Source organism: Bemisia tabaci, chromosome 5, assembly GCF_918797505.1.
Source record: "Bemisia tabaci chromosome 5, PGI_BMITA_v3".
NCBI lineage: Eukaryota > Metazoa > Arthropoda > Insecta > Hemiptera > Aleyrodidae > Bemisia > Bemisia tabaci.
The window spans coordinates 39,928,901-39,953,085 of NC_092797.1; the positions used below are offsets into that span (position 1 = coordinate 39,928,901).

Genomic DNA, 24,185 nt, shown 5'->3' on the forward strand with positions numbered 1-24,185 from the left:
ACGAAAACATGTCGCTGAGACTTCCATATTGCTTCCATTGTGATTGTGATTTGTTTTCTTTTGGGTGTCTTAAAAATTTAGTATTTATCTAGTTATTAGTTATCTCTCAGTGACGACCAAAATCATTTTTGCTACCAAAGAAAACCAGAAGTGTAGTGTTTGGTGAACGGTTCTAGTTTGTTTCAAGTCCTTTTAATTTTATTTGCGCCGAAAATGTCGGCTGTCGAAAACGTTCTCCAGCAGCATGTCCTGCAAGTTGCATCTGCCGTTGAAGAGCAGTTGGATGCAGAGATTCAGCAGCTGGACGAATTGGACTCAGATGGAATAGAAAAATTGAGAGAGCAACGGCTAAAGCAAATGAGAAATGAAGCCAAAGCTCGTCAAGAATGGCTGGCCAAAGTGAGTATTGAGCATTGAACATTCAGGTTGCGGCACTTGGTATCTTGGACATGTGCCTATGTACTCAGTTCATTATTTCATTTCCCTCTACCTACACCCCTTGCTCTAACTCAGGCTCTCGTCGTTATCTAAACAAATTTGGGCTTCATAACAAGCAAGTAATGCTATCTAGAATAGGGGTCAGCAACCTGATCCTTGATATTTATGTCAGCACGATGAGCATCAAAAATCAACATATCACACAGCGAAGATAGGGCTAAGTCTTGTCTTATCTTTCCGACAAAGCCAGTTAAAGTTTCAACAATCAGGCTGCAGGTTCAATACCTACGAAACGATGGATGTACATTTGGTCAGTTGCGCTAGTCACAGAATTGTGTTTCGATGCTTGATTCTTGCAGATACTTAGATCTGGTCAAACAGCAACTTTCTACGTTCAATATTAACCAAGATATTGCCCTTTGCAAAGTTGGGTTTTTGACGTCATCCACCGTGGTAGTGACACCCTTGGTTTCTTTCACCTTGCTTTCATTCCAGTTTCACGATATATGCATAGAGCGGACGCATCGTTTGTTGAGACAAAAGTCAAGTACTGTTAAGGTACTCATGAGAGGTGTCATCTGACTGCATGTATTAACCTGTTGAGTGGTGCTGCTTCGGAGGTAATCAGAGATGGACATTTGTTTCAACATACGATGCGTCTGCTCTAACAAGTACCAACATGTGTCACACCGACTGATGAAAGCAAGGCGGAGAAAACCAGGGGTGTCACTAGCACTACCGCGGTGGATGATGTCAAAATGCCGACTTTTCAAAGGGCGATATCTCGGTTAATATTGAAAGTAGAAAGTTGCTGTATTGACAGATCTTATTATTTTTAGCTGATGTTCAAGAATCAAGCATGAAAACACGATTCTGTGACCAGCGCAGTTGACCCATTGCAACTATATGTAAGTAATGCTGTCATCTTTAGGAGTCGCAAGCACAAGCGGGTGTAAAACATGCACATTCATCACCAGCAACACTTGCCACTCTGTGAATATTAGGTTTCAGTTATTCTTGCAAAGGCATGATTTTATTCCTGAAGCTATTGCTGTGTGTCCTGCTTTATGCATAGCCTCACTTACAGGCGGTACAGCCAGTATCATATGTCATGAGACAGTAACCAAGACAAAATGTTGGCTGTTCACTAACCAAATTCATACCACCTCCCACGGACACAAAATTGTAAAGTCTCTTTGACAATTCAACCACGCTGAGGTCGCAAAATAAACATTTTTTAGAGCTTCCGTTAGATGAGATGGCAATTGTCTTTTTTTAAGCTCCGAGCATATTGACCAAACCATGAGTCTGTGCTCTGTGCACAGCGGTGATACCCTTGGTCAAATCCTAGTTGGCATTGGAATGGCTATAGCTTAGGGCTTAAAAAATTTAGTTAAACAAAGAAGTTTGTTTTGCAGTTCTGTAAATCATGTAATAATGTTTGTAGGGTTCTCTTAAATTCCAGCCTTTCACAATTTCTCTTGTGTTCTATTTCAGGGTCATGGAGATTATGAAGAACTAGCAGAAGAAAAGGAATTCTTTGGTCTGGTGAAACAGTCTCCCAATATGGTTGTACATTTTTATAAAGACGGCTCTCCTCGGTGTAAAATTGTTGATCATCACTTGAAGATACTCGCCAAAAAACACCTTGAATGTCGCTTCTGTAAAATTAATGTGGAACGAGCTCCATTTCTAACAGGTACCTCTCTTTTTTCATTGAAGAATTCTGATTCTTAATATCACTAATGATTGCCAACAACAAATCAATTCTGAGACCCACAAAAGTCGCATTGTCGGTGATGCACTGATTCAAACTCATCTTCTCTACGATTTGGGTGAGGCGCCAATTATTAAACCTGTTACCACTACGGTTTGCCTCATAATTCGCCAAGCATGACACATACCTCTGAGGCAGAGATAGCATCAACTCTCGGACCCAAGGGTATCATGAAGTTTAGATTTGTGAGGATAGAGTGCTCTCTCCACTCAGCTGAAAGTATTCAAGATGACTTCTTAAAGTGCTGGTCCCTAGGGACTGGCATGGCAGTTGGTAATAGGTATTCATTTATTCTCTTTTGAAGCAATGGGAGAGTATCAAAATGGATCATAGCAATTCAAACAAGACCCGAACAGAAGCTTAATTTCTTTTCTTTGTAAGCCTCAATTGGACTTCATCAACCAATTACTCAATATCCAGCAACGAAGGTCCAAATCAGTGGAAAATTATTTTGTGCATCTTCATTTGAGTGAACAAAGTTACATCTCGGAAAGATGTTTTGTATCTTTTACTATTTCAAGTCAGCTCCCGTCTTGAAAAAAGTTGAAAGTCGAGAAGTAAGTAGATATTACCCTTTGGAAAAATAATTTTTCTCCCTCTCGCAGAGAAGGTTAGGTTCTTTCTTCACAGTATAAACCGCTGCAAGTGCCTTGATTGAATAAGAGGGAAAGTTTAACATTTTAAAGCAGTGGAAGGCTTTTATTTTACACGTCAAATTTCTCAAAACAAACTCAATATGAATTTTGTAGTCTTGTCCTTTCGAATTTGATACACAGTATCATCAAAACTTCAGTGAAGTTTTACCCCCATGTCAAGTTTTCCTATCAAACCAAATGCGAACCAAGAATCATCATTTGTAAGTGCCAGGCTATCAGCTGCTTATATTGGACAGGTTTTTCCTGCAGTAGGAGGCGAGAGCTAACTACCAAACATTTAACTCTTTTAAACTTGGACAGAATTCATTTTAATTTTGTATTCCCTAAATAAAGCTCTCGTTATATTATTATGTTGATATCGATGTTTCAAGGAAGATTAATACGTCAATTTTCTCTTTTTTCCTTTTTCCAGAGAGGCTACGGATCAAAATGATTCCTACTTTAGCACTTGTCAAAGACGGAATCACGAAAGACTACATTGTTGGATTTACTGATTTGGGCAATTGTGACGATTTCTCAACGGAGATGTTAGAATGGCGAATTGCCCAGTCTTTCGCTATTGATTACAAAGGAGATTTAATGAATCCTCCTGATCAAAGAAAAATGAAGAAGACGAGGCTTGTACCAAAAACAATTCGTGGAAAAGAACATGATGATGATGAAGATGACATCAATGACTGGTAGATTCTGTCGAGAACTTTTTCCTATTTTTTTGTTACAGTGTATAAAATTAACCTACTATGACTAACTTACTCAGACATTTAGTGCACTGAAAAAAATGGGAATCAGTGTTTTGCGACAACATCTTCAGACGATTTCTGTACAGAGTAAAAATCCAAATTACTTAGGACATCTATTAACTTCAAGGCATCCATCTGACCATTAAGGTTCAATTAAAACCCATCTGTTACTCTGCCGGTGGGAATTTATAACTTCAGATGTGTATGCACTTCCCCTAATTAACCTCAAACATTATTATATAATTGTGCTTTCCATACTTCAAGTATTTTAATTCTATTTGGTTTCAGAAAACGGCCTGTTTTCCGCATTTTAAATCTTGACAGGAGTGAGTCCACTCACTGAAAATATCTCTCCTCTAAAATGTATGATGAGGTTCAACTCATAATTTTCCAATGGTAACCCCTATCTCTTGGCATATCAGTCATTTTCAATTTAAGATCACGGGTGGCGGCAGCCATCTCTGGAGTAACTGTTACATGGAAAAAATGGTTTCTTTTCACATTGAGGTTAGAATTGCTCCAACGAATCTTTATTGGTAAGGTAATGGCACACCCGCTTATGAAATACCAATGTATTCTAATGATACTTGTTGGAAATGGCCAACTCCATCGAAACTGCCTTTGTATTGAGTCAAACCAGTTTGCAACATACTTCTGCCTAATGGACAATTTGGCTTTTACATGTGATATACACAGGAACAGCTCGTTTTTGCCAGCTCAAAAAACTCCATTAGCCAGCTTCTTCTTGTTGTCACTTTTTTTTAACAGAACAATTGGACTGCATTTTGCAATTTGGACCTATAAATTCTGGCTCATCTGAAAAAACACTTATGTGCATAGGGAAACTAATGGCACATACGTTGTTTTAAAACTGGGCCAGAATTTATAGGTCCAAATTGCAAAATGTAGTCCAATTTAGGTTGCTTTCGGAAAACCAATGGTACACCCAAATAGTGGTTTTTATTCATATCTACACTGTTTTTGCATTAGCTCCCTTAATTATTCACAGTCTTGTTTCTCTATTTTGCTGGTGTTAAAATGCTTTTATTTATTTACACTGTTTATACTAAATAAAGTTTTTATACTTTTTTTTATCTCTTGTTTATTTTTTTCTTTGAATTTAATTTAAATTGATTTTGAAGCGGTGTTGATTAATACAAAATTTTCAAATAACAGCCTTCATTGTGCTAAAATTTTATCAACCAATTAACTGATGAATTGATTAAATAATTGAAGATTTCAGGCAGTAGGAAAATGGAGTTCAGTCTGTGAAAATTCAGAATTGAGTTATTGATTACACTACAAAGAGGAATTTATCGTGTACTTTTTAGGGGGGAAAACACCTAAAAATGTAAAACCAAGCATTAGAATTAAAATAGTTTAAAGTTTGTAACTGATTTTAACACTGTTTTAAGAAAAATCAACGCAAAGTTAGCATCCACCATGGTTAGGGTTTTCGTTTGTTGAATTAAAACGCAAATTCATTGTTTTAATTTCCACAAAAGTGAGCTGAATTGCTCAAGATTTAATCTATAGTATACTGGAGAGTCTAAAACTCAAAAAATACCTTTTCAACAAGACTTGAGAAAAATCCCTCTCCTAAAACATTAGCGGTCCCTTCTTCCGCATTCAGTCACAGTTTTCTTTGATTACATGAATAATTAAAACACGTGGCTCAGTGTCAAAATTTATCACTTCAATGGTAGTTGAACACCATCTCTTAGTATCTTTGGTTATTTTGAGGCAAAAAAGCAAAGCAATAAGGGAAACAAAAAAATTAAAATTAAAATAGTAGACTTTATTAAATTAGCAATGAATAAAAATACACATTCGGATTTTCGGAAGTTAAAAGATATAAAATGAAAACATCTGTCTCATGATCTAAAAGATTACACACTGAAAATTACACGAAATTAAACGCTGAAAATTTCCTCTCAGGAAATAGTGTAAGCACAATTATTACAAAAATTGAATGTAACGAGAACTCAATGAGTTTGAGACTGCTTCATTACAAGATGATAAAATGATGATTAAACTGTCATTCATGCATTGTGCATAGATCATTCAAGCTAAGTTATTTGATTACCTTCGCGGACAAATCAGCAGCGTTCAAAATCAATCAAAACACTTTTCAAAGACAAATGAAACCAATATTGATATCTAGTTGATGGTACTTGCAAAGTAGTCAAACCTTGCAAAATGGTATGGTAATAGACAGGTAATAGAAATTTAAAACTACAGATCCGTTACTCTTTATGATAGTCTGAACAGTTATCCGAACATTAATTACCGAGAGCTACTGATAAAGAGCATCTCTCCTGCAGGAGGACATTCAAACTAAGTCTAGGAATTTGGTGAGAAAGAATACGTTCACCAACAACAAAATGTTCACTAAAATATGTGTACAGTCAATCTTGGCTTTATTCCACCAAAGCTCCTTATTTGCTGTTAATTGAGAAAATGTTCACTAAGAAGGAGAGAATGATAACAGATGATCAGAAGACTATAGACAGTCATATTATCGCATAGTCAAGAGCTTTGATGAAAAAACAAGAATTTACTTAACCAGAAGAACTAGAAATTAAAAAATGATCAGAGAATATTTGACTTAAAAACAATAGGACAGACAATGGAACAGCAGAATAATATTTTATTCTTTGTCGGGGGTTTGATCTCCATTTTTCTCCACAAATGGACTACGAGAGGTTGACCGCGCCTTGGGAGAAACTGATCTTTCCCTGCAACATCATGAAACAAAAAATACCTCTTTTTAGAAGGGCGAAAAGAACTGTTGATATTAAAACTTCAAGACAATGATTACAATTAAATAATAATAATAATAAAAGGAGAGAGAAAAAAGAAACATCCAGTCAGACTTTGCTGCTAAGAGGCCTGAATCCAGGGGCAGAAAATAGGTCAGTTCTGCAAGTCACAGAATTGTGTTTGGATGGTTTAAGCTTAGAAATTAGCAAACATCAATGAGATCCATCTCGACACCCGATTTCTACGTCTACAGAGATATCATCCATTGAAAAAGAGAGTGTTTGACATCATAGACCATGGTAGTGCATACCGTAGTTTCTTCCAATTCGTATTCGTCTATGTTTTACGCTCGGCGATCAGTGCAAATGTGTGTATTACTGATTGATGAAAACAAGGTGGAGAAACTTGGTATTGGAACAAATCTTATTATTTTTTTGCGAATGTGTGAACTTAAATTACCAGAACACGATTCTGTGACTTGCTCAACTGACCCAAGTTTCACAATAGCCTGCTGTGTATTTTCTAGAGTGGAAGCTCATGGGTAATTACAATTTGATTTAAATCACATTGGAAGTTCTTGAAAAATTTTTAGCTCCCTTAAATAGATTATTTTCCTTAAATGATCAAGCACAATGGAAAGAAGCTGGATGATAGGTACAAACAAAGGTCATTTTTCAAATCAGCAACAAAGCAAGAAGGTGAGAAACAGCTGTGTATTAAAAATCTGGATCTTCATGTCTCCAACAAATACTGAAAATCGCTTTCATTAGGTTCTTGATCTATCTTCTCAGAATATAGTTTTGTTACTCCCACTGTTTTTATTTTGAACTCCTCAATTCACAGAAAAATGACTAAACCCTAAACAATCAGAACAGGTGAGACAAGACAATTTTCTTTCAGATCATTCAGAGAAGACAAGATTTAATACCTGGATTGCTTTTTTGAAACTGAGTGAGATCTAGAGCGCTTCTTAGAGATGGGAGATCTTGATTTGGATTTTGAATCACGGTCCCGAGACCTGAAATCAAGAAACTAAAATAAATCATAGTCCAAAGGGGCCTTCGAAAGATAGTCGTTCAAAAGTTAAAGCAAAACTAAATCTTGTGAGACTTGTGACTGAATACAGGACAAGCTTAAAAACTTCAAATTCTGGGATGGGGTTTTCACCCTCAGTTGGCAGCCAATCAGGTGATAGCATTAGGAATGACCCAGGTCAAGCGGTGGGTTTTCATGCTGAAGCGAATGAGTCTTACGCCGGCAAAGGGGTCTAGAGTTGACTTAGGCACTCCAAATTTTGAATACATTATTCTGACATGGTAACACAACTTTTTTTCAACATGATTCATTTCCGGGAAAAAATTTCATTTTTCTCACCCGGCCTATGCTGTGGGTGACTATGCCACTCGAATACTCAGTCGATAAGTAAAATTGTTAGTTCATTCGGATAGGAATTTCTTGAATGTCTTTCCGGGTAAATCTGAATGCAAGCCAAGGAAAAACTGCCTGTCAATGCAGGAAATTTGAAGAAGCTTGTTGCATACGACACAGATTGCTTAGGATTAATTAGGATTTACTTAGGATTGGATTTCAGACTTGTCAGATGCATCCATCATGATTTTTATAGGATTTAACTATTGGAAATTCGATTCATTTGGCTGTGTTTCAAGCATGCAACAAACCCATTCTGTTATGCTCCGATATTTATCAAAATCAAAGATGAAAAACTTATCTGCCTTGAGATTTTGATAGCTACTTTTAAATAATAGAGAATTCCAGCTTTTCTTCAACAATGAGAAATAAAAATGGGTACAGAAACTTTCGTGAAGGTTCTACCATTATAAATTGAGTAATGACTCACTTAGAACGAGACGGTGATTTGGTACGAGCCCGAGAGTTGGATCTGCTGCGACTACGGCTTCTACTACGGCTAAAAATAAAATGAATACAAAATTAAACTAATAAGTATGAAAAGTCATCATAATGAGTGTAATATGAGTACCTAAAATGAAGACAAAGAATTTTCATCCCTCAGGCTCTCTCTTTCACATAACAGGGCAATGAGATGACGCAGATGTCCCTGATTTCCCTCCTAGATGTCAAAAAATTAACAAATCTTCCTTCAATGTAATAAGCATGGCAGGCCTGATGCACAAAAACTCATGTCCCATGTTAGTTAAAAGGAGCGCATACTTTCAGAGATGAATGAAAAGTGGGCAAAATATATCGCAGATTAAAAATCCCCTCCAAATATGCTTCCTTCACAACTTGTTTTTTAAGATAAATTTTAACGTTTTCTGCCTGGAATAGTTTGAGTATAGGTTAAAATTGTTTAATGATTTAATTTTTTCTGGTTAAGCTTCCAAACCTAATTTTATAATTTTTGCTCATGTTTTGCACCTTTAGTCCCAATCGCCAGGGATAACTGCGACTTTCTCTAGATAATTTGTATACTAATTCGAAGAATACAAGGGCTGTTGGTAGAAAGATATTAACTTATGTACATGAGTAATGTTATTAAAAGTTACCTTGACGCCGAGGGTGAACGTCGGCGAGATCTAGATCTGGATCGAGAACGAGAGCGTGAACGAGAGCGCGAGCTGGATGACCTAGATCGGCGACTGCCACGACCACGATCTTCGACAAGGCGAATCCTTCTACCATGCAATTCTGTGTCATCCAATTTGTCTATTGCTGTTTTCATATCCGAATAAGTTGAAAATTCCACCACCCTGAAACAGAACAAAACGTTGAAATTCTTAGAGGAACATTTGTTATTGCAACAAACAACTTCACAATGCTAATAATTCTTTCATTGATTTCTCATAACTGACATACAAAGACAATGCAATACCCAAGATATGTATGCACTTGGTGCTTTTTTATGTAACATCCACTAGATGTCTCATCTGCACAGTAAAAATAGCATTAGATCTCAAAAGCTAGCATCTAGGACTTCTTGACAAAGGTTAAAAAAATTAAATACATATATGCCTAAAATACAGTATTTATTATAGCTCAGATATTTACACCAAAGATCATGTACGTATCTCGTAATTCTAGATAAAAACTCATGAGCATAGAATAAATCGTCAAATATTCGTGACCATGGCACGCACGTTTAAAGATTTTTTGTTCCTATCCTGAAACAATTATTTTGCCTTTCAACAATCTGCTGTGACTTGCGAGTCTCCCAAACTTTTCGACCACCAATTTTATAGACAACCACAGTGATCCTGATAGTTCAATAACATTTAGACGGGAGATTTTTCTATGAAAAAAAATACATCGCTTACCCTTCATTCCTCCTCTGCTTGTGAGCATCTGCGTAGGTGACTTCTCCTGCTTGTCGCATGTAATCCTTCAAATCCTGAACAAACATATTTTTTAGGGGTAAATTATCAAAGGTCAAAAGTTCAAAAAAAGTTCGAAAAGCTCATATCATATGCCAATTATTAGGGGCTACTGAATTTTCTTCAAATCGATATTAAGAAAGAATCAAATGAGCTTTTCTTGAATTATGATGTTCGTAAAAAGTAACTGTCGGCTGAAATCTTCATAAAAATTGAGATCAGGGTTCATTGAATATTTGGATGAACAAAACAAAAAAAGATTATGACTGAAAGGACGAAGAATGAGCCTTGAATGAACCTCATACTTAACATGAAACAAAAATTAAAATAGTTCATGAGGAGAAGAAATAACTAGTTAGGAGTGGTAGAAAAACATTTAAATTATCATAATTTCACAAGAAGTTTCATATTCTATTGAAATTCTCCTGAAAAATATATAGAGCATAATCCTTTGCAGAAACATGATGGCACCTGAATAAATTAGCCATTGAACGATGACCAAAGGAGCTGTCCCAAAGGGGCCTCCCTTAAATTTAGGAGATTTAAAGTACACCAGTTTCCTTAGGACAAGATTAAATTGTAAACATTAATGCAATGTAATTTGGGCTTCTTCAAGAAGAAGCATGCACTTTTATAAACTAACAGTAAAATTATTTAAAGTTTGAATACGTAAAATTTTGACCGATTTCTCCCTTCATGATGGGTACTACATTACCCAGGAATGATATTCTTACACATTGAAGATGCAGATGTGTCAAAATTGGACTTTCAACTTTTGAAGGCTGGTGTGCGGAGTGAAGTAACTATCCTCATACAAAGTGATGAGCGTAATAAATAAGAGAAGACAAGATACAAATTCTTCTTTATGGATACTAGGGAAGAAAAGAAAAAAAGAATGATAATTGTTTTAATTGCATTGCCCGGCACACTTTGTTTGAATCAGATTCTTTCCTCTCCAATGTCATTAATTTATTTTTGGTCACGGATTTCAAGAGAAAATATTCATGTTGTAGACTCTGTTATAAGATAGAATCCGAATTTATTTTTCTTATTTTTTTTCTCCAAAATTTTGAGGATGTTTTTCAGCAACAAACACCTTGTTACAAATGTATAACATAATATTAAGGAATGGCACAACCTCTGAATACAAAGGCAAACATAACCCATCGGGACTTCCTCTTTGACATGATGTTGCTATTTCCTTACATTTGAATATTGCTTTTTGCTCTTGATCACTAGACGTACGAGGGTGATTTGAGAAAAGTTTAAATTGTATCCATCTTCTCGTTTTTTCTGTTAAATATTTCAAAATTGATTTAAAAACTTCAGAGATGGTCATGCATGCACTGACTGTCCCCTGCTTCTGTCCACCACTTCACTTCTTAGAAAGAAGATACAAATTCCCTTTTATTTCCCCATAGACGAGACTAGGAGAAAAATTAGGGAAGAAACAGGGATATGTATTTTTGGCGGCACTAGAAGCTTTTCAACTTTGGACCTTAGAAAGTGATTCAATAATTTGGATTTAGATAAGCATTTTTACAGATAATAAACACTTTCACTACAGGCAGGGACTTAGTCCCTTGACAAGAGGGGTAATCTTCATGATTTAGGCATTCTTCCCGAACTCGTCAGAAAATTTGAGGGTCATCCGAAGAGTATAATTTCCTGCAGAAATTATTGCTAATTGTTAACCCTAGCTCCTGAAAACCACTGGTTTGCAGAGCATATTAAAAACCAATAAAAATACAGCAGGATCCATAAGTCCTACACAACCCCCATGATTTTTTGCTGATTTAGCTACCAAGTTTAAACGTTGGGGAGGGGGAATACACGCAGGTCCAGCTTTAGGGACACCTTACAAATACGGGTGGAAGATAAAATTTACAGCTTATAGAATATATGGCCTCATCAATTAAAGATAATCACAATTTCTAATGGTTATTCCATGTACATCAAAGCCAGAACCAATGTTCCTAACCCACAGGCGCCACACCATTGAGCTTTACACTCCTAAAAATCAGCCGTAGCCCCTAAAAAATGGAGACCCTGGTCCAACATAGCTCCTAAAACATTGCTGTAATCCTAAATCTTTGATTGGTGATTTTACTCCAAGCTACAACTACAAGTCCTGTAACTACATCTTCCGAGTAACTTTTCACTGAACATGCTGTATTGTACACGCAAGATTTCAGTTCGGCTCCTAAAAACCCTAAAATGGTGCATGAAAATAGAGTTTAATGGGCCAGATGGCCCCTAAATCTCAAAAAGAATTTTGCAACACTGGGCAAAAACAATTGCTGCAAAAAATGTCAGCTACCATGTTTTCAAAGGGCTAGAATTATCTTCATAGATAATGGATATAAAAACTTGTTGTTTGGAATATTTTGACCATTTAAACACTGTGACAAACATAGATAACCCATTTTATAAAAATAAATGGTGCATTTGAAAAAACAAGTAGACTACATCTTGAACATTTATGTTGACTACATGTTGAAACTTAAAACCTCATACATGGCACAGACAGGCTCAAAATGGGACAGCTCCTTTGATGGTGAACCAAAATGCTTTGTTAAACTAAGATAGAAAAATACCACTGAGGAAAGCTTACGATTATTGTTACTGAGAATCTGCTCTTTATGATATACATTTTTTTTTTCAAATCACAGCAGCTTGGTTAAGTTTTCGATACACAGAGGGTCATTTGTTAGACATTATCTGATCTTTCCAAATTAGGACTTAAGAATCTTTAGTGAGGAGGATATATCCGAGCCATTAGGTTTCAAAACTGATGAACTACAGCATTAGAACAATTCATCCATAATGTTATTGAAAAATTCACTTTTTAGCCCTGCTTTTCTTGACATTGACACATAGAAAAAGGGATTTTAAAAGCTCATCGTACTCCGGAGGCTGCAAGGAACATCACGTCAAATAGTACAAAAAGTTAGCTGGTGCCTGATTTCTTGGTATTTTATGCAGTCCTTTGCCATGTCTGAGATCCCTCTCAATGGTAAAATTGAGTAATTCTATCGAATCAGGTTGTATGGAAGGACACGTTGTCTTTCTGAAGAGCACTTTATTTGATTCCTTGTGTTCTAAGGTGCTCATACATACATAAAAAATTTGTGACTGCTCACGAAAAAATTCTAAATTTGAGAGCAATTTGAGCATACATGACATGGGAGGGTATACATGGTTTTTCTAGAGAACGCATCAATTGTTGAAACTTAACAGTTATGATGCGCTAGAGTAACACGAAACTGCTGTCTGTAACTATAGTCATTGGGGGGGTGTTACCATCCTACTCCATTCATCCAGAAATATTAATTTTGACCACAATGTCTATGACTTTTTCTCCCTCCCTGAACAAGAAAATTTAAATGCAATGACTAATTGCACAGTGACATTTTATACAAGGGGAAAAATTATAGGAGATAAAGTTTTTGGCTAGATATATAAAGGAACCACCTGAACATTCGGATGTAAACAAAAAAAGTGGACAAAATCTCCAAATTTTGCTTTTTATGAATGCTATTCATAACTCATGATCATTGCAATTTCGTTGAAGATCGTTTTGTGATTAATTCATTATAAACTTCACAAAAAAAAATAAAAAAATAGAGGCTACTCTACTTGAAACAGTGTTGTGGAAATAATTTGTATGCATCAAGAGAAAGTTACTTGAGTTGAATGATAAGTTTGACTCATTTTCAAGAGTCGTTCGTGACCATTATAATTTTGCTACGTAAGTCATTCATGAAAAATGTCATTTTACTGCAGAGCACTAGTTTTCTCATTTTGGTCAACCTTGTTCTAAAAACGATGGTCACAAGAACTTTTATGCAGTGGGAAAGTGATTCTCCGTAAAAACCACGTACAACTTAACTTGCAGCTTTCTGTAAAGGTAGCTTTAAATGTTGTCCTTTGAGTTGATCAAGCAACAAAAGCATGTCCTAAAATACCGTTTTTAAATTTTAAGAATCCATCAATTTTCGTCAAAGCTGCGCCCATTTGAATATTTCATTTGCGTTATCCTCAAAACTATCATTTCTGTTATTCCTGGTTATTCAAAAGAACTCCTTCAATTCCGCTCTTCCCCCTGAGTCCTGACTAACATTTCAGGTATCCCTGACTCTTATATCTCCTAACTTTCCCCAGTTTTCTTTGATAGTGACCACTCTGAATACAGACTTAGCATTATCAAGAAAGACGGTTGGCTGGAGCAAGTGAATGAGAAAAACACAAAAAATATCCGTATACTATCCTTTACTATTTTAGCTGTACTTTTAGCAGCCTACTTGTCTACTGAATGGTTAGGGGACAAAACGGTATTCTAAGATAGGCAGACTGCAGTTAAGCATACGAGAAATAGTTGATGTATTAAACTGTTGTCAAATTAAAATTGATTTATCCATTACAAGGGACTATTGCACACCTTGCAAGCTCTCAACAACTTGTGCATACATTGGGGCGAAGGAGAAAAAATACAAAATGAGGATGTACTGAAAAGTTAGAAATTGATCAATTAACCATAAGTCAAGATAAAATAACTGTTACTTATTGCTGATTTTAAAAATTAGCTTCAGCCAATGTTGTAAATCTGGGTGCAAGAATAGATCTGAAATGATAACTTCTCCTCCAGCACATGCTATAGAATATATAACCATTATATAGACTATGAATAGTGAGCTTAATTACCTTGCGGCTTGGCTCACATAATGGGCCAGAAAGAGACGGGCACTCTGTGCCTGTAATTGGTTGATCTGATGGTGGAGGGGGGGAGACCTGAGATTAATGTCCACTTTCCAACACAGGGGAGTTGACCACACCACTTTAGACCGACTGACAGACTGAGTCACAGATTCATTGATGGATCGAGTCACCAATTTTGCTAGGAGAAAATGGCCTCTCTTCTCCTTCTACGAACCCTCTATTCATCATCACCAGTGACCCTCAGTTGAAAAGAACGTCTTCTTCAGAAAAAAAAATCTTGTCATGTTGATTTAAAAAAAATTAATCATTGACAAAACAGAGAAAACCATTCCAGCTACAGCCCCACTACGTAATGCGCTACACATACATCAAGGCCCCTGTTGAAGTTAAAGGTGTTGATAGTTCTCGAGATACTTCGGATGCTTTTTCATGTATGTAGCTGAAATATGGTAACATAAATAAAGTTAGATTCTAATCATGAAATGGTAACTGGTTTTTCTCTCTCTCTTTCTTTCTTCATTCAAAACATTGGATGTCTCTCTTACCATCACTAAATCTGGCAAGGATACATTTTCAATGATTCAAAACTAAGATTTTGTTGCGTTACATCTGGAACTATTTTTTCGACTTTCTTAGGATGAGACTAGATCATTTTCAAAACTTAGAGACAAAACTTAGTGACAAAGATAGTGCAAGAGATCAATGAATGTAAAAGTGAAACTTCCATCTAAATAACTATTATTCATTGGTTTTGATGATCGAGCAAGATTCCACTTTCTTTTACTGAAAAATAAAAAAAACCCAATCATTTTTGACAAGCAGCTTCTTTTGTATCCACAGTATGATTCAAATACCACCCGAAAAAATCAACACCAATCGCTTCATGGCAAATCTCCCCTCCAAAATAACTTTTCATCTGATATGAAATGGTTCTTTCATGCACTCACTGTTCCTGTTCTGCCAACCTTGTGTTCATCTGCTGTATTTCACTTCTTAGACACCTGTGTTTGGATTTAAATCCTTGCTACCTACTCAGCACAAAAATAGGGTGAGTTTTGAAAAGCTGCCTGCACACTCATCACTTTTGAAAGCTGCAATCTATTGGAACTTCTACGGGTAGCCTTAATAATTTTGTTCCATGGTCAGACTGTTATTAAAATTTTATAAATGCCTATGACAAGGACTTTAGAAAAATAAATAAATAACTCTGTGGGCATGTCAGAACTGAAGATTTGCAGCTCAAGTTCGAAAATGACAACCGTTTATCTCCATCAAATCAGAATTTTCCTAAAAAAGAAGAAAAAAAAAATAGGCTGCTGGGGGGAAATTGGATTTCCTAGAAAACTGATGCATGATGAAGAAAAACCAATGTCATTTTCTGATTCAGCAGCAAAGATATTTACAAGATTACACCTAGACAGCATGCACAGAAATTGTTCCTGTTCTTCCCGATAAGAAGCGAGGTCAAATGGCTTTTTACACCATATAAAAAACCTATTTAATAGTCCTGTGTCTAGAAGGAGGGGTGAACATTTCTGATAGGAACAGTCCCGCCGATTTTGGGCTGCTGTCAGGGACTGATAGCGTAGGTTGACCCCCCGCATGCGTCGAGATGCCGCATACGTAGGGATACCAGATGCCCAAGCAGCCAGATCTGCCAGCATACGTTGGTAGCCGGATCTCCAGGTACGCTGGCATCCTTTGTTGCGAAGGATCCCAGCATACAAGGGTGGATGGCTACATTGATATGCTGAGATGCTAATATCCACTAGGTATCGGCTACTAGCAGGCTACTGAGTGAACCGAAAACGGCCGCCACAGTTTGCGGAATTTCCATTGAAGTGTTTGCATTGAGGGCATTGTCTCCATTGTCTATCGCACGGAATTTGTAGGGTGAACGTCGGGCCGAATTTTGACATATCTAGCTCTCGAGGGCTGCTACAGGATTCAGCTACTATGCCGATGCCGAGATCTGTCGGGTCACCGTGTAGCCGGCTACCTGTGTATCTTGGGATCTGTATGCTGAAAATGATATGCTGAGGATTGGAGCCTTTCACCTACTAGCGTATCATACTATGTGCATGCCCCGAAATCCAGGAGTCTTGAGCATAGCTTGGTAGCCGGGATCCTGTATCCAGGCTAGATACTTGCAGCCAGGTAGTCACTACCAGTCCCTGGCTTCCGCAGCTGCGATGGACTTAAGTGTTTACCCAGTATGTGCCAGTTGGTGAGAAAATCAAATTTTTCAAAAATATGATTTTTCTTTTTTTATCTTAAGATAAAAAGGCTTTTATTAGAGGACAGGTAAATGATAGGAAAAACCGAAAGTTATTTTCTCAGCATTTTCTCCTTCAGCAAGAAATGGCTGGAACTGGCGCTGGTCTCATCAGACACCGGAAAAGAAAATTGACCCTTCCTTTCAGATAACAAGAACTGTAAAAGTTTCACAAAAAGGTAAAAGAGCAGATTGGGTTGATTGACTGGTGGAACTCCTGCACTCGAGAACATAATGGAAAAATCTCAAGAATGCGCAAGGTGTAATCCTGTATGTAAGGCTCCAAAATCCAAGAATGATAATTTTCCCCCACTACAATCAAATTTTCTAAAAAATCGCATTTTCCTTGAAAAGTCCAGTTTCCATGGAAGTCACATTATGGTCACTGATGAACTGTCTGCTAGGTCTTGGGTCACCCCAGCAAAGTACGATTTTCTATAATTTTTCTGCCTGTATTAATTATTGTAGTCGATAAATTGAACAATGCAGTTACGATATACTCATCAGGTAGTGGCTATCTCTACTTTGTTCAAATGAACAATACAAACCATCAACAAATTCCTACACAGTAACGTGTGTTTACGAATCTATACAAAATGGAAAAAAATTGATAGCCGAATAATTTCTCCGTCCCAGACAGCAGCCAATTGATACCATCTGTTGTGATGATTACTTGAAATCCAAAACAGATATGTTACATCAAAGTGATACTAACGCTAGGAGATAAAAATACTGGAACTTCACTATTCTTTTGCTGACCGAGTTGCTTCAATTTGAGTGACTTCAAAATGTTTTTCTTAAGAAACGGTTTGTCATTTAATTCTTATTGTGCTTGTAACATAATTATAGAGGTCATGTAAAATGTTGTAATGGAAGCTCTGGCCGCATACTTGGCTACTTGGGTTGAGGTTAGTTAGCAGATAGACTTTTTTTTTCACATAAAGCTTCCTGCTGCTGATATCATGACACTGGCTGGAATGATATAATGAACAATAATATTCCGTGTTTGATGTATTTATTCAGTTGGTTGGTTGGTTGGTTGGTTCGTCAGTTAGTTGGTTTGCAATTTCAGTGGTCTTTTGTAGAATGGGGAGAGGAGAAGGGCGAAGAGGCAAATTTGAGAGATTTTGAATTTCTTACATTTACACTTCAAGGTTGAGCCTGACCTTTTCGGCCACTGTTAAAATTTAGACCGATGATCCTTGAAGTACAATATATTAACAGACTAGTACAACCTTGTAGTTAATGGATATTATTACAATATGTAGACCTTGCATCAGGTAAATTGGTAGTTGTTTAGTCGTAACTGTCTGGATAGTAGACCAGTTTGTTTCCTGCACACATCATTGTAATTATCTTCATCTTCAGTAGTTACTAGCCAAGTTAACGACAAAAAACAACTTCCTGCTTACCACATACAAACTGTAGTCATACTGAATGCAAATACTAGTGGTAGAACCGTTGCCAGCGGTAGACGGTAGAAATAGAAGCAGGAAGAAATGGTAATGACAGAATAGTACATAATTTCACTCATTCGTGATGAATTCTTCAGGAAAGAGTGACCTTCGACAGTAAGACTTGCTTGACATTTAATGATAGTGGACAGTGAGAGATGATTGAGGATCATGGATGCCTAAATGTTTTGCAATCCGTTTTCAGGTTCTTGTATGCCTGTCAGCTAAGTAGGAAAGTTTGTAGTTTTATTACATCATGTTGTGAGATGAGTAATTTAATGACATAAGACCCAGCTAACAGGGAAGGTAGAAAGATTGGGTTGCCGATCAAGCTCCATTGAAACAAGACTATTTTTCAACGTAAATAAAACTATGGCATTTTTGCAAATGGACCCATTCATGAAAACAGCAAAATAGGGGTCCAATAGCTTCATATGAAGAATATTTTGGCTTATTGCGATCAATATCTATGTGGAACACTGCATAACCTTCCCTCAGGAGCTACAGTCGAGACAAAAAAATTAAGAACACAATGGAGTTCAAGGGTGGAAAAGGAAAAACTCAAGGTTGGGAAAAATCACCACTGCTTACTAGGACGAATGGAATGTTGTAATTTAATGATAAGAATTGGCAGTTCGATATAAACATAACAGGAATCAACTGGACCTTTGAACAAACATAAACTTGAGCAAAAATCAATGCGTGGATTAGATGCACTACTTACCGTTTAATGTAAAAACTGACTAACTAATTAAAGCAAATGGAAAATATCTTACCTGCCAACTGACTCTGCTTGACAGATTTTCAACAATGATTCTATGTTCAGTACGCGTAGGAGGTCCATACCTGGAAAAATGACATGTACAGAATTACAAGGAAAAAATGATGGATAACCTAGCACAGGATCAAAGAATGGCTGAGGATTATAAGGTATTTTTGGAAAATAGACTAAGATAGAAATTGCTCTTGAAAAACCACGTGACAGTGAGGAAATGCCCCCATCACTTTTCTTTCTAATTACTTTCATCCCGGTAAGGATTTACAATTAGAAATCTATCTCTTGTGGTAAAAATATTAGTCTGCTACTACAATAAGCTGCATCTGAAGGAAGACTTAATGCAAAACATAGTTACAGAGACATGGCTGACTAAAATAAGCAGCGCAGGGAATCGCAAGGAAAAAGGGTGCCATTGCAAAAGAAACTAAGAGCAAATTTTACAATAATTAAATCCTACTCGATATTTTCTTTTTACTCTCTTCGAAAATGAGATACTTCTGGATACTGCTACCCTTCGGTGATGCTGAATTTGACTCTTCCTAGCTGAAGAAGATTCACTGGATTGTTGGTCCTAACGATAGCATCAATTTTTGATAGTAACAAAAATTCATCATAAGTCCGGTAAAAACCCATTTAAAATTAACAAAAAATAATTTCCAATGAAGAGAATCAAAACTTCCTTAATTTATGCGTTCTACGAGAATCAAAAAGAAATGAACTTCTTCACTCATGAAACTTTCCTAAAGAAAAAAAACATTTCTTTTTTGTTCTTTTGTCATGAATTCCAAAAAGTCGTGCTTGCAGATGGATCGTGATAGACTTTACTTTCCTGACACCTGCACAATTTTAACAATATTGATAGTAAAAATTTTTGAATCAACAACGCTCAGAAATCTGTATTTTTCCTTGCAAAAAGAGAAAAAAACCAAGAGGGAAATAGGGATGGAATACTTAATATTATGCATTACCTGTCAAAGACTAGGCTGAAACAATATCGGAACACCTCACAAATATCACAAATCTTCATTTCAATTGAAGAAAAAAAAAATTAGTGATTTGTACAAAAATTTACCCACATTTCTTCTAACCTTAACCTATTACATCATCAGCACAAAGTTTTTTAATTTCAGCCATCAGCTTTTCGTGGTCAACGTGACGGTAGGCTTTGCTTCTGAGGCAGTATGAGACAAAATACAAAACCCTTGAAAGAAGAAAAAAAAGGTGTAATTCTAAAATTTGCTCTCAACAAGAGGGAGTCGGATATTTACTCATGCAAGAATGGCTGATGGTATGATTATGGTATCAAGTATTTCAAACTTACTCATTGCGTCTACGGCTACTGCCAAATGGACCCCTCCTAGGAGAAAAGAAAAAAAAAAATAACACGTAAAACAAGTATAAAATACGTACAAACATTTCTCTTCAATCATTTTGACTGCTTCATGAGGACATGGTGGGACATAGCTGACACATATTTACTTTGAATTTTTGTTTAAATAAATCAATATTTAAGACAGGACAAATCCATTCGATAAGTTTTGTGACAGCTAAATGAAATACTTCAGGAAACTCTACCTCAGAGCATGACTAAAACTATCCATGGATCTTATGTACGTCAACAAAGAAGGGTGAACCAAATTTTTTTTTGCTAAATAGACTAACGAGGCCTACAGAACAAGAAAATTTATGATCTTCAATGCACTCCATAATCTAAAGGGGGGGGGGGGGAGATGTTAGTTAATGTTTGTGCTTTGTAAGTCAGAACACAGTAATGAAAAGATACAAAAAATACGCCTATTACCACATTTCACAACTAGGTACTTAGGTATCTTCTAAAAAAAAAGAAAGAAAACTGAAGAAAAGTTTGCAGAGAGATTGGAACAGAATACTAGAATGCTTGCAGGAGAACTTGACCACATTGTAATTAAAAAAGATGTGGAGAATATTCAAGGGAAGTAGCCTGAACTAACAGTGACAAATAGTATGTTAGTACCTTCACAAAAATTAGGCACTACTTAATCAAACTTTCAAAATGTTTTTTCCATATAAATTTATCATGAAATAAACCTTTTGAAGTTGGCACTTAGGATAGAACCATTTAGTTCAGGGAAGATAGGGGGTAATGAACAAAGAATTATTAGTACTACTATTCATTTAGCATCTACTGCTAAAACCTCTTACTAGAGGTGCAGAAATTTCTAAGCCTTTCCCAAAATTTGCTGTTCTGCTATAATTGCGCCTCTACATAAACAAGACGCTTAACCCAAGTAGCATTTTTCAACAGAAAAATTGGGATGTAATGCAATTTTATCGGCGATAAAATTGCTGGGATCATCAACATTTAAGCGATTCTTCTGGATCTTATCGGAATAAAATCGCGATTTTACCGAGATATTTTCGAAATAAAAATCGCGATAAATGGCGATTTAATCTCAATTTTATCAAAGAAAATTGATCGCACTTTTATCGAACCAAAAATTGCGATTTGTAGAATTTAACCCCATATTTTGCAATTTTTTATGCGAATATCTCTCAATATATTGCCACCGATATAATCAAGATAACCAACTGATTAACACTGTCAACTGAATATCAATAAAGTTTAATGTGGAAAAAATAATTCTGGGTCGGAATGAAACATACTACACAGCAAACCAAAGTTCGATGACAGCAAACAACAAGTGTTTTGGAATACTTAGATTTCTTTTCTTACATTCAGACTGAAAAACTCTTCAATGAGAATATCAGAAATAATTGATCCTAGATCATTATGAACAAAACTTAGGTGGGTCCGTAATATTCAGTACAATTTTTTTAAATTAAAAACTTGCAAAACTTACTTAAAACTAATCAAGAAACACTAATTTAAAGATTGGAATATGCCTTCTAGATCATTAAGAGGACAATGTGCAGAATACCTATGAAACAGCATGACAACAGCAGTGAATTTTGTTCTAAGTTACAACAAATGGAGGATGAAAATGCGCTGGAGAAAGTTGTTGCTCATTAAGAACTGTTCAAAGTATTTAAATTGCTTTCCTGCTCTTTCTGACTTCCAACTTCAAAGAAATATTTTACCTACCTCATTGACTTTCTTTGATTTGTGAGTGTTAATAATGCACACAAACGGAGCGATTAGAAATCGAATTAATGTTCACAATGAGGGAAACATTAAAAGTGTGCTGGAAGTCATTTTTTAAGGAATTATACTGGGGTCATACTTTCCTGTCACTATGAAGATGCTTGCTCACTTATGTGAGAAAGATGCTGTATCCTGACAAGTAGGGTTACATAATGTGACAGGACACAAATACTTACTTACATAATGATCAGCATGGCAAGTAAAGAAGCTCACAAAGGCAGAGGAATTCACTATACAGATACAACTTGATGTAGTATCTTATAGATACTTTCTATAACCTATATAGATACTACATCAGTAGTAATACCTGATGTGGTATCTATATAGTCAATAGTAATGACCTAGTAGACATACTAACTGTACTAGGCCTTCACTATATATACATATAGTAAACACCAATATTTATTAAATGCTTATCTCAACTGAGAAACTTTTTCACTCTCATATCATTAAAAATAGTTAGGAACATATGACGTTTAGTACACTCTACTTTAGACTAAGAATATGAGTAATACATATTTGTGGGTAGGACCATTTAAGACCTACTTATTTGTAGCACAATATTATGAAAAAAGTTTGCATCTCAGTAAAACCCAGCACACTGAGAAAGAGACTGACTATAATTCTTATATGGAAAAAAAAAAAGGTTTAGAAGAACTGGTGAAGTGGTGAGACTGAATAAAAATAAAAAAATTATTTTTGTTTAGGATGAGAGAACTATGAAATCAGGAATGGGATGGGGTCTAACCTGTCCCTGCTTCTTCTTCTGGGTGGGGGGGGCCTTCGTTCTCTGTCCCTCCAAGCATCACTCCCACGTGGTATTCCACGAGCTCTCTCTACCGAGATTCTGTAACCAACAAAATAATTTAAAGTGACTTACTTATCCAGCCACTGTCGTCTGCGCGGTGGGCCGCCACTGCCGAATCTGTCTCGGCCTCTAGTGCGGTCTGTACCACGAGCATGTTCCACTACTATCCTGGAGAAAATAAGAAACTTGTGACCACTAGATAAATTCACTGTTGACAAAAACTGGGTACAAATGACAAAATATTCTCATTGACATGCATTGAACAATGAGTATTTGTGATCAGTAAGATAAAGATGGACTCCTGAGCAGCTTCATGATTACTTTAATCTTTGAGCCAGAATGAAAAAAAAATGTCATAGATATTCACTATAATTGGTTTAAGATTGAATGATTACTTGCTCAATGACTCTAATCCATTCATTAGCATTTCAACAAATATTCAATGGAGAATTTGCACACAAAAATTATATTGCTTCATCTGAAAGTGCCTGATCAGCTGAGTTTGCAGTATTTTTCATAATTTTTTTCTGACATGGGAAATTGGGAGAAAAATTGATTTAAAAGTGATATAATGTGCCGCCTTATGACGACATCAGGCGGCATTTCCCATTTAACATATGCATTTTAGCAGAATCGGTTATTTTGTCATACCTTCTCTAAAAATTGCTCACTAAATGAATCAAAGGTATCTTCGGGTTCAGTTCACTCAGTAGATTCCACTTAAACACAGAAGTCATCAAATTTCAGACCCTTGCAAATTCTCCATTCAATCCTTATAAGATTAGAATATAGTACAACCAATGTTAGATGTATGGTCAATGTAGAAATAGATCAGGTGTTTAAGCCAACCGTGATTAAATTGGCTAGCTGATTATTTAATGAGCTTATAATTTTTACCAATGTTTATTAAATCAGAGAAACTCAGTCAAAGCCTACATTGTCCACTATAATCATGAGCCGAAACCACACAGCCAAGGTCAAGATAATGCGGTGAATAATTTTACTAGTTAACTGTATATGAGGACATATATGTATCAATAGCAGTCGCTGACATCCACCATTTTTAGGGCAAACGCTTTTTTTTGAATTCTGGAGCCCTTAAGAATGCCTGTGCAAAGTTTCAGACTTCCAGCGTAATTTTTCGGCGAGATATGAACTGTGTTAAGGAGAGATTTCCCCCCGTTTCTGCGTCCACTCATTTTTCGGCACTCACGCTCCATTTAGTGCCCCCTCCCGCTCCCCATGGCCCCTCTGGTCCCGGGGCCGGGCCCGCTCTGTACTTATG

General features: G+C 36.3%; 2 protein-coding genes across 5 annotated transcripts in view; one reads left to right on the forward strand and one right to left on the reverse strand.

Moving 5' to 3' along the window:
* Positions 1-33: 33 nt before the first annotated feature.
* On the forward strand, positions 34-4,705 carry LOC109040706 (thioredoxin domain-containing protein 9). The gene is made up of 3 exons (XM_019056713.2): positions 34-399; positions 1,936-2,137; positions 3,284-4,705. Exons 1-3 carry the CDS (start codon positions 214-216, stop codon positions 3,553-3,555), a joined length of 660 nt encoding a protein of 219 aa, XP_018912258.1. The 5' UTR covers positions 34-213; the 3' UTR covers positions 3,556-4,705.
* Positions 4,706-5,388: 683 nt separating this feature from the next.
* LOC109040724 (serine-arginine protein 55) overlaps positions 5,389-24,185 on the reverse strand; it is a 28,251-nt gene continuing 9,454 nt past the window's right edge. Inside the window, exons 4-11 of one of the 4 annotated variants that reach the window (XM_019056736.2) lie at positions 22,841-22,939; positions 20,272-20,307; positions 18,949-19,018; positions 9,668-9,741; positions 8,900-9,103; positions 8,233-8,301; positions 7,303-7,392; positions 5,389-6,349 (exon numbers count right to left, since the gene is read on the reverse strand). In XM_019056736.2, the coding sequence (XP_018912281.1) occupies positions 6,262-6,349; positions 7,303-7,392; positions 8,233-8,301; positions 8,900-9,103; positions 9,668-9,741; positions 18,949-19,018; positions 20,272-20,307; positions 22,841-22,939 (730 nt within the window). In that variant the 3' untranslated portion in view covers positions 5,389-6,261. Of the gene's footprint in view, positions 6,350-7,302; positions 7,393-8,232; positions 8,302-8,899; positions 9,104-9,667; positions 9,742-18,948; positions 19,019-20,271; positions 20,308-22,840; positions 22,940-22,972; positions 23,069-24,185 lie in introns of all 4 variants that reach the window. The other 3 variants (XM_019056737.2, XM_019056740.2, XM_019056739.2) reach the window with 3 other exon arrangements.

Bases quoted from the DNA above. Each gene is read 5' to 3' on its own strand.
- LOC109040706 (XM_019056713.2), top strand. From the start codon at position 214: ATGTCGGCTGTCGAAAACGTTCTCCAGCAGCATGTCCTGCAAGTTGCA. The intron at 400-1,935 runs GTGAGTATTGAG...GTTCTATTTCAG, and splicing joins GTCAAGAATGGCTGGCCAAA to GGTCATGGAGATTATGAAGA. The intron at 2,138-3,283 runs GTACCTCTCTTT...TCCTTTTTCCAG, and splicing joins ACGAGCTCCATTTCTAACAG to AGAGGCTACGGATCAAAATG.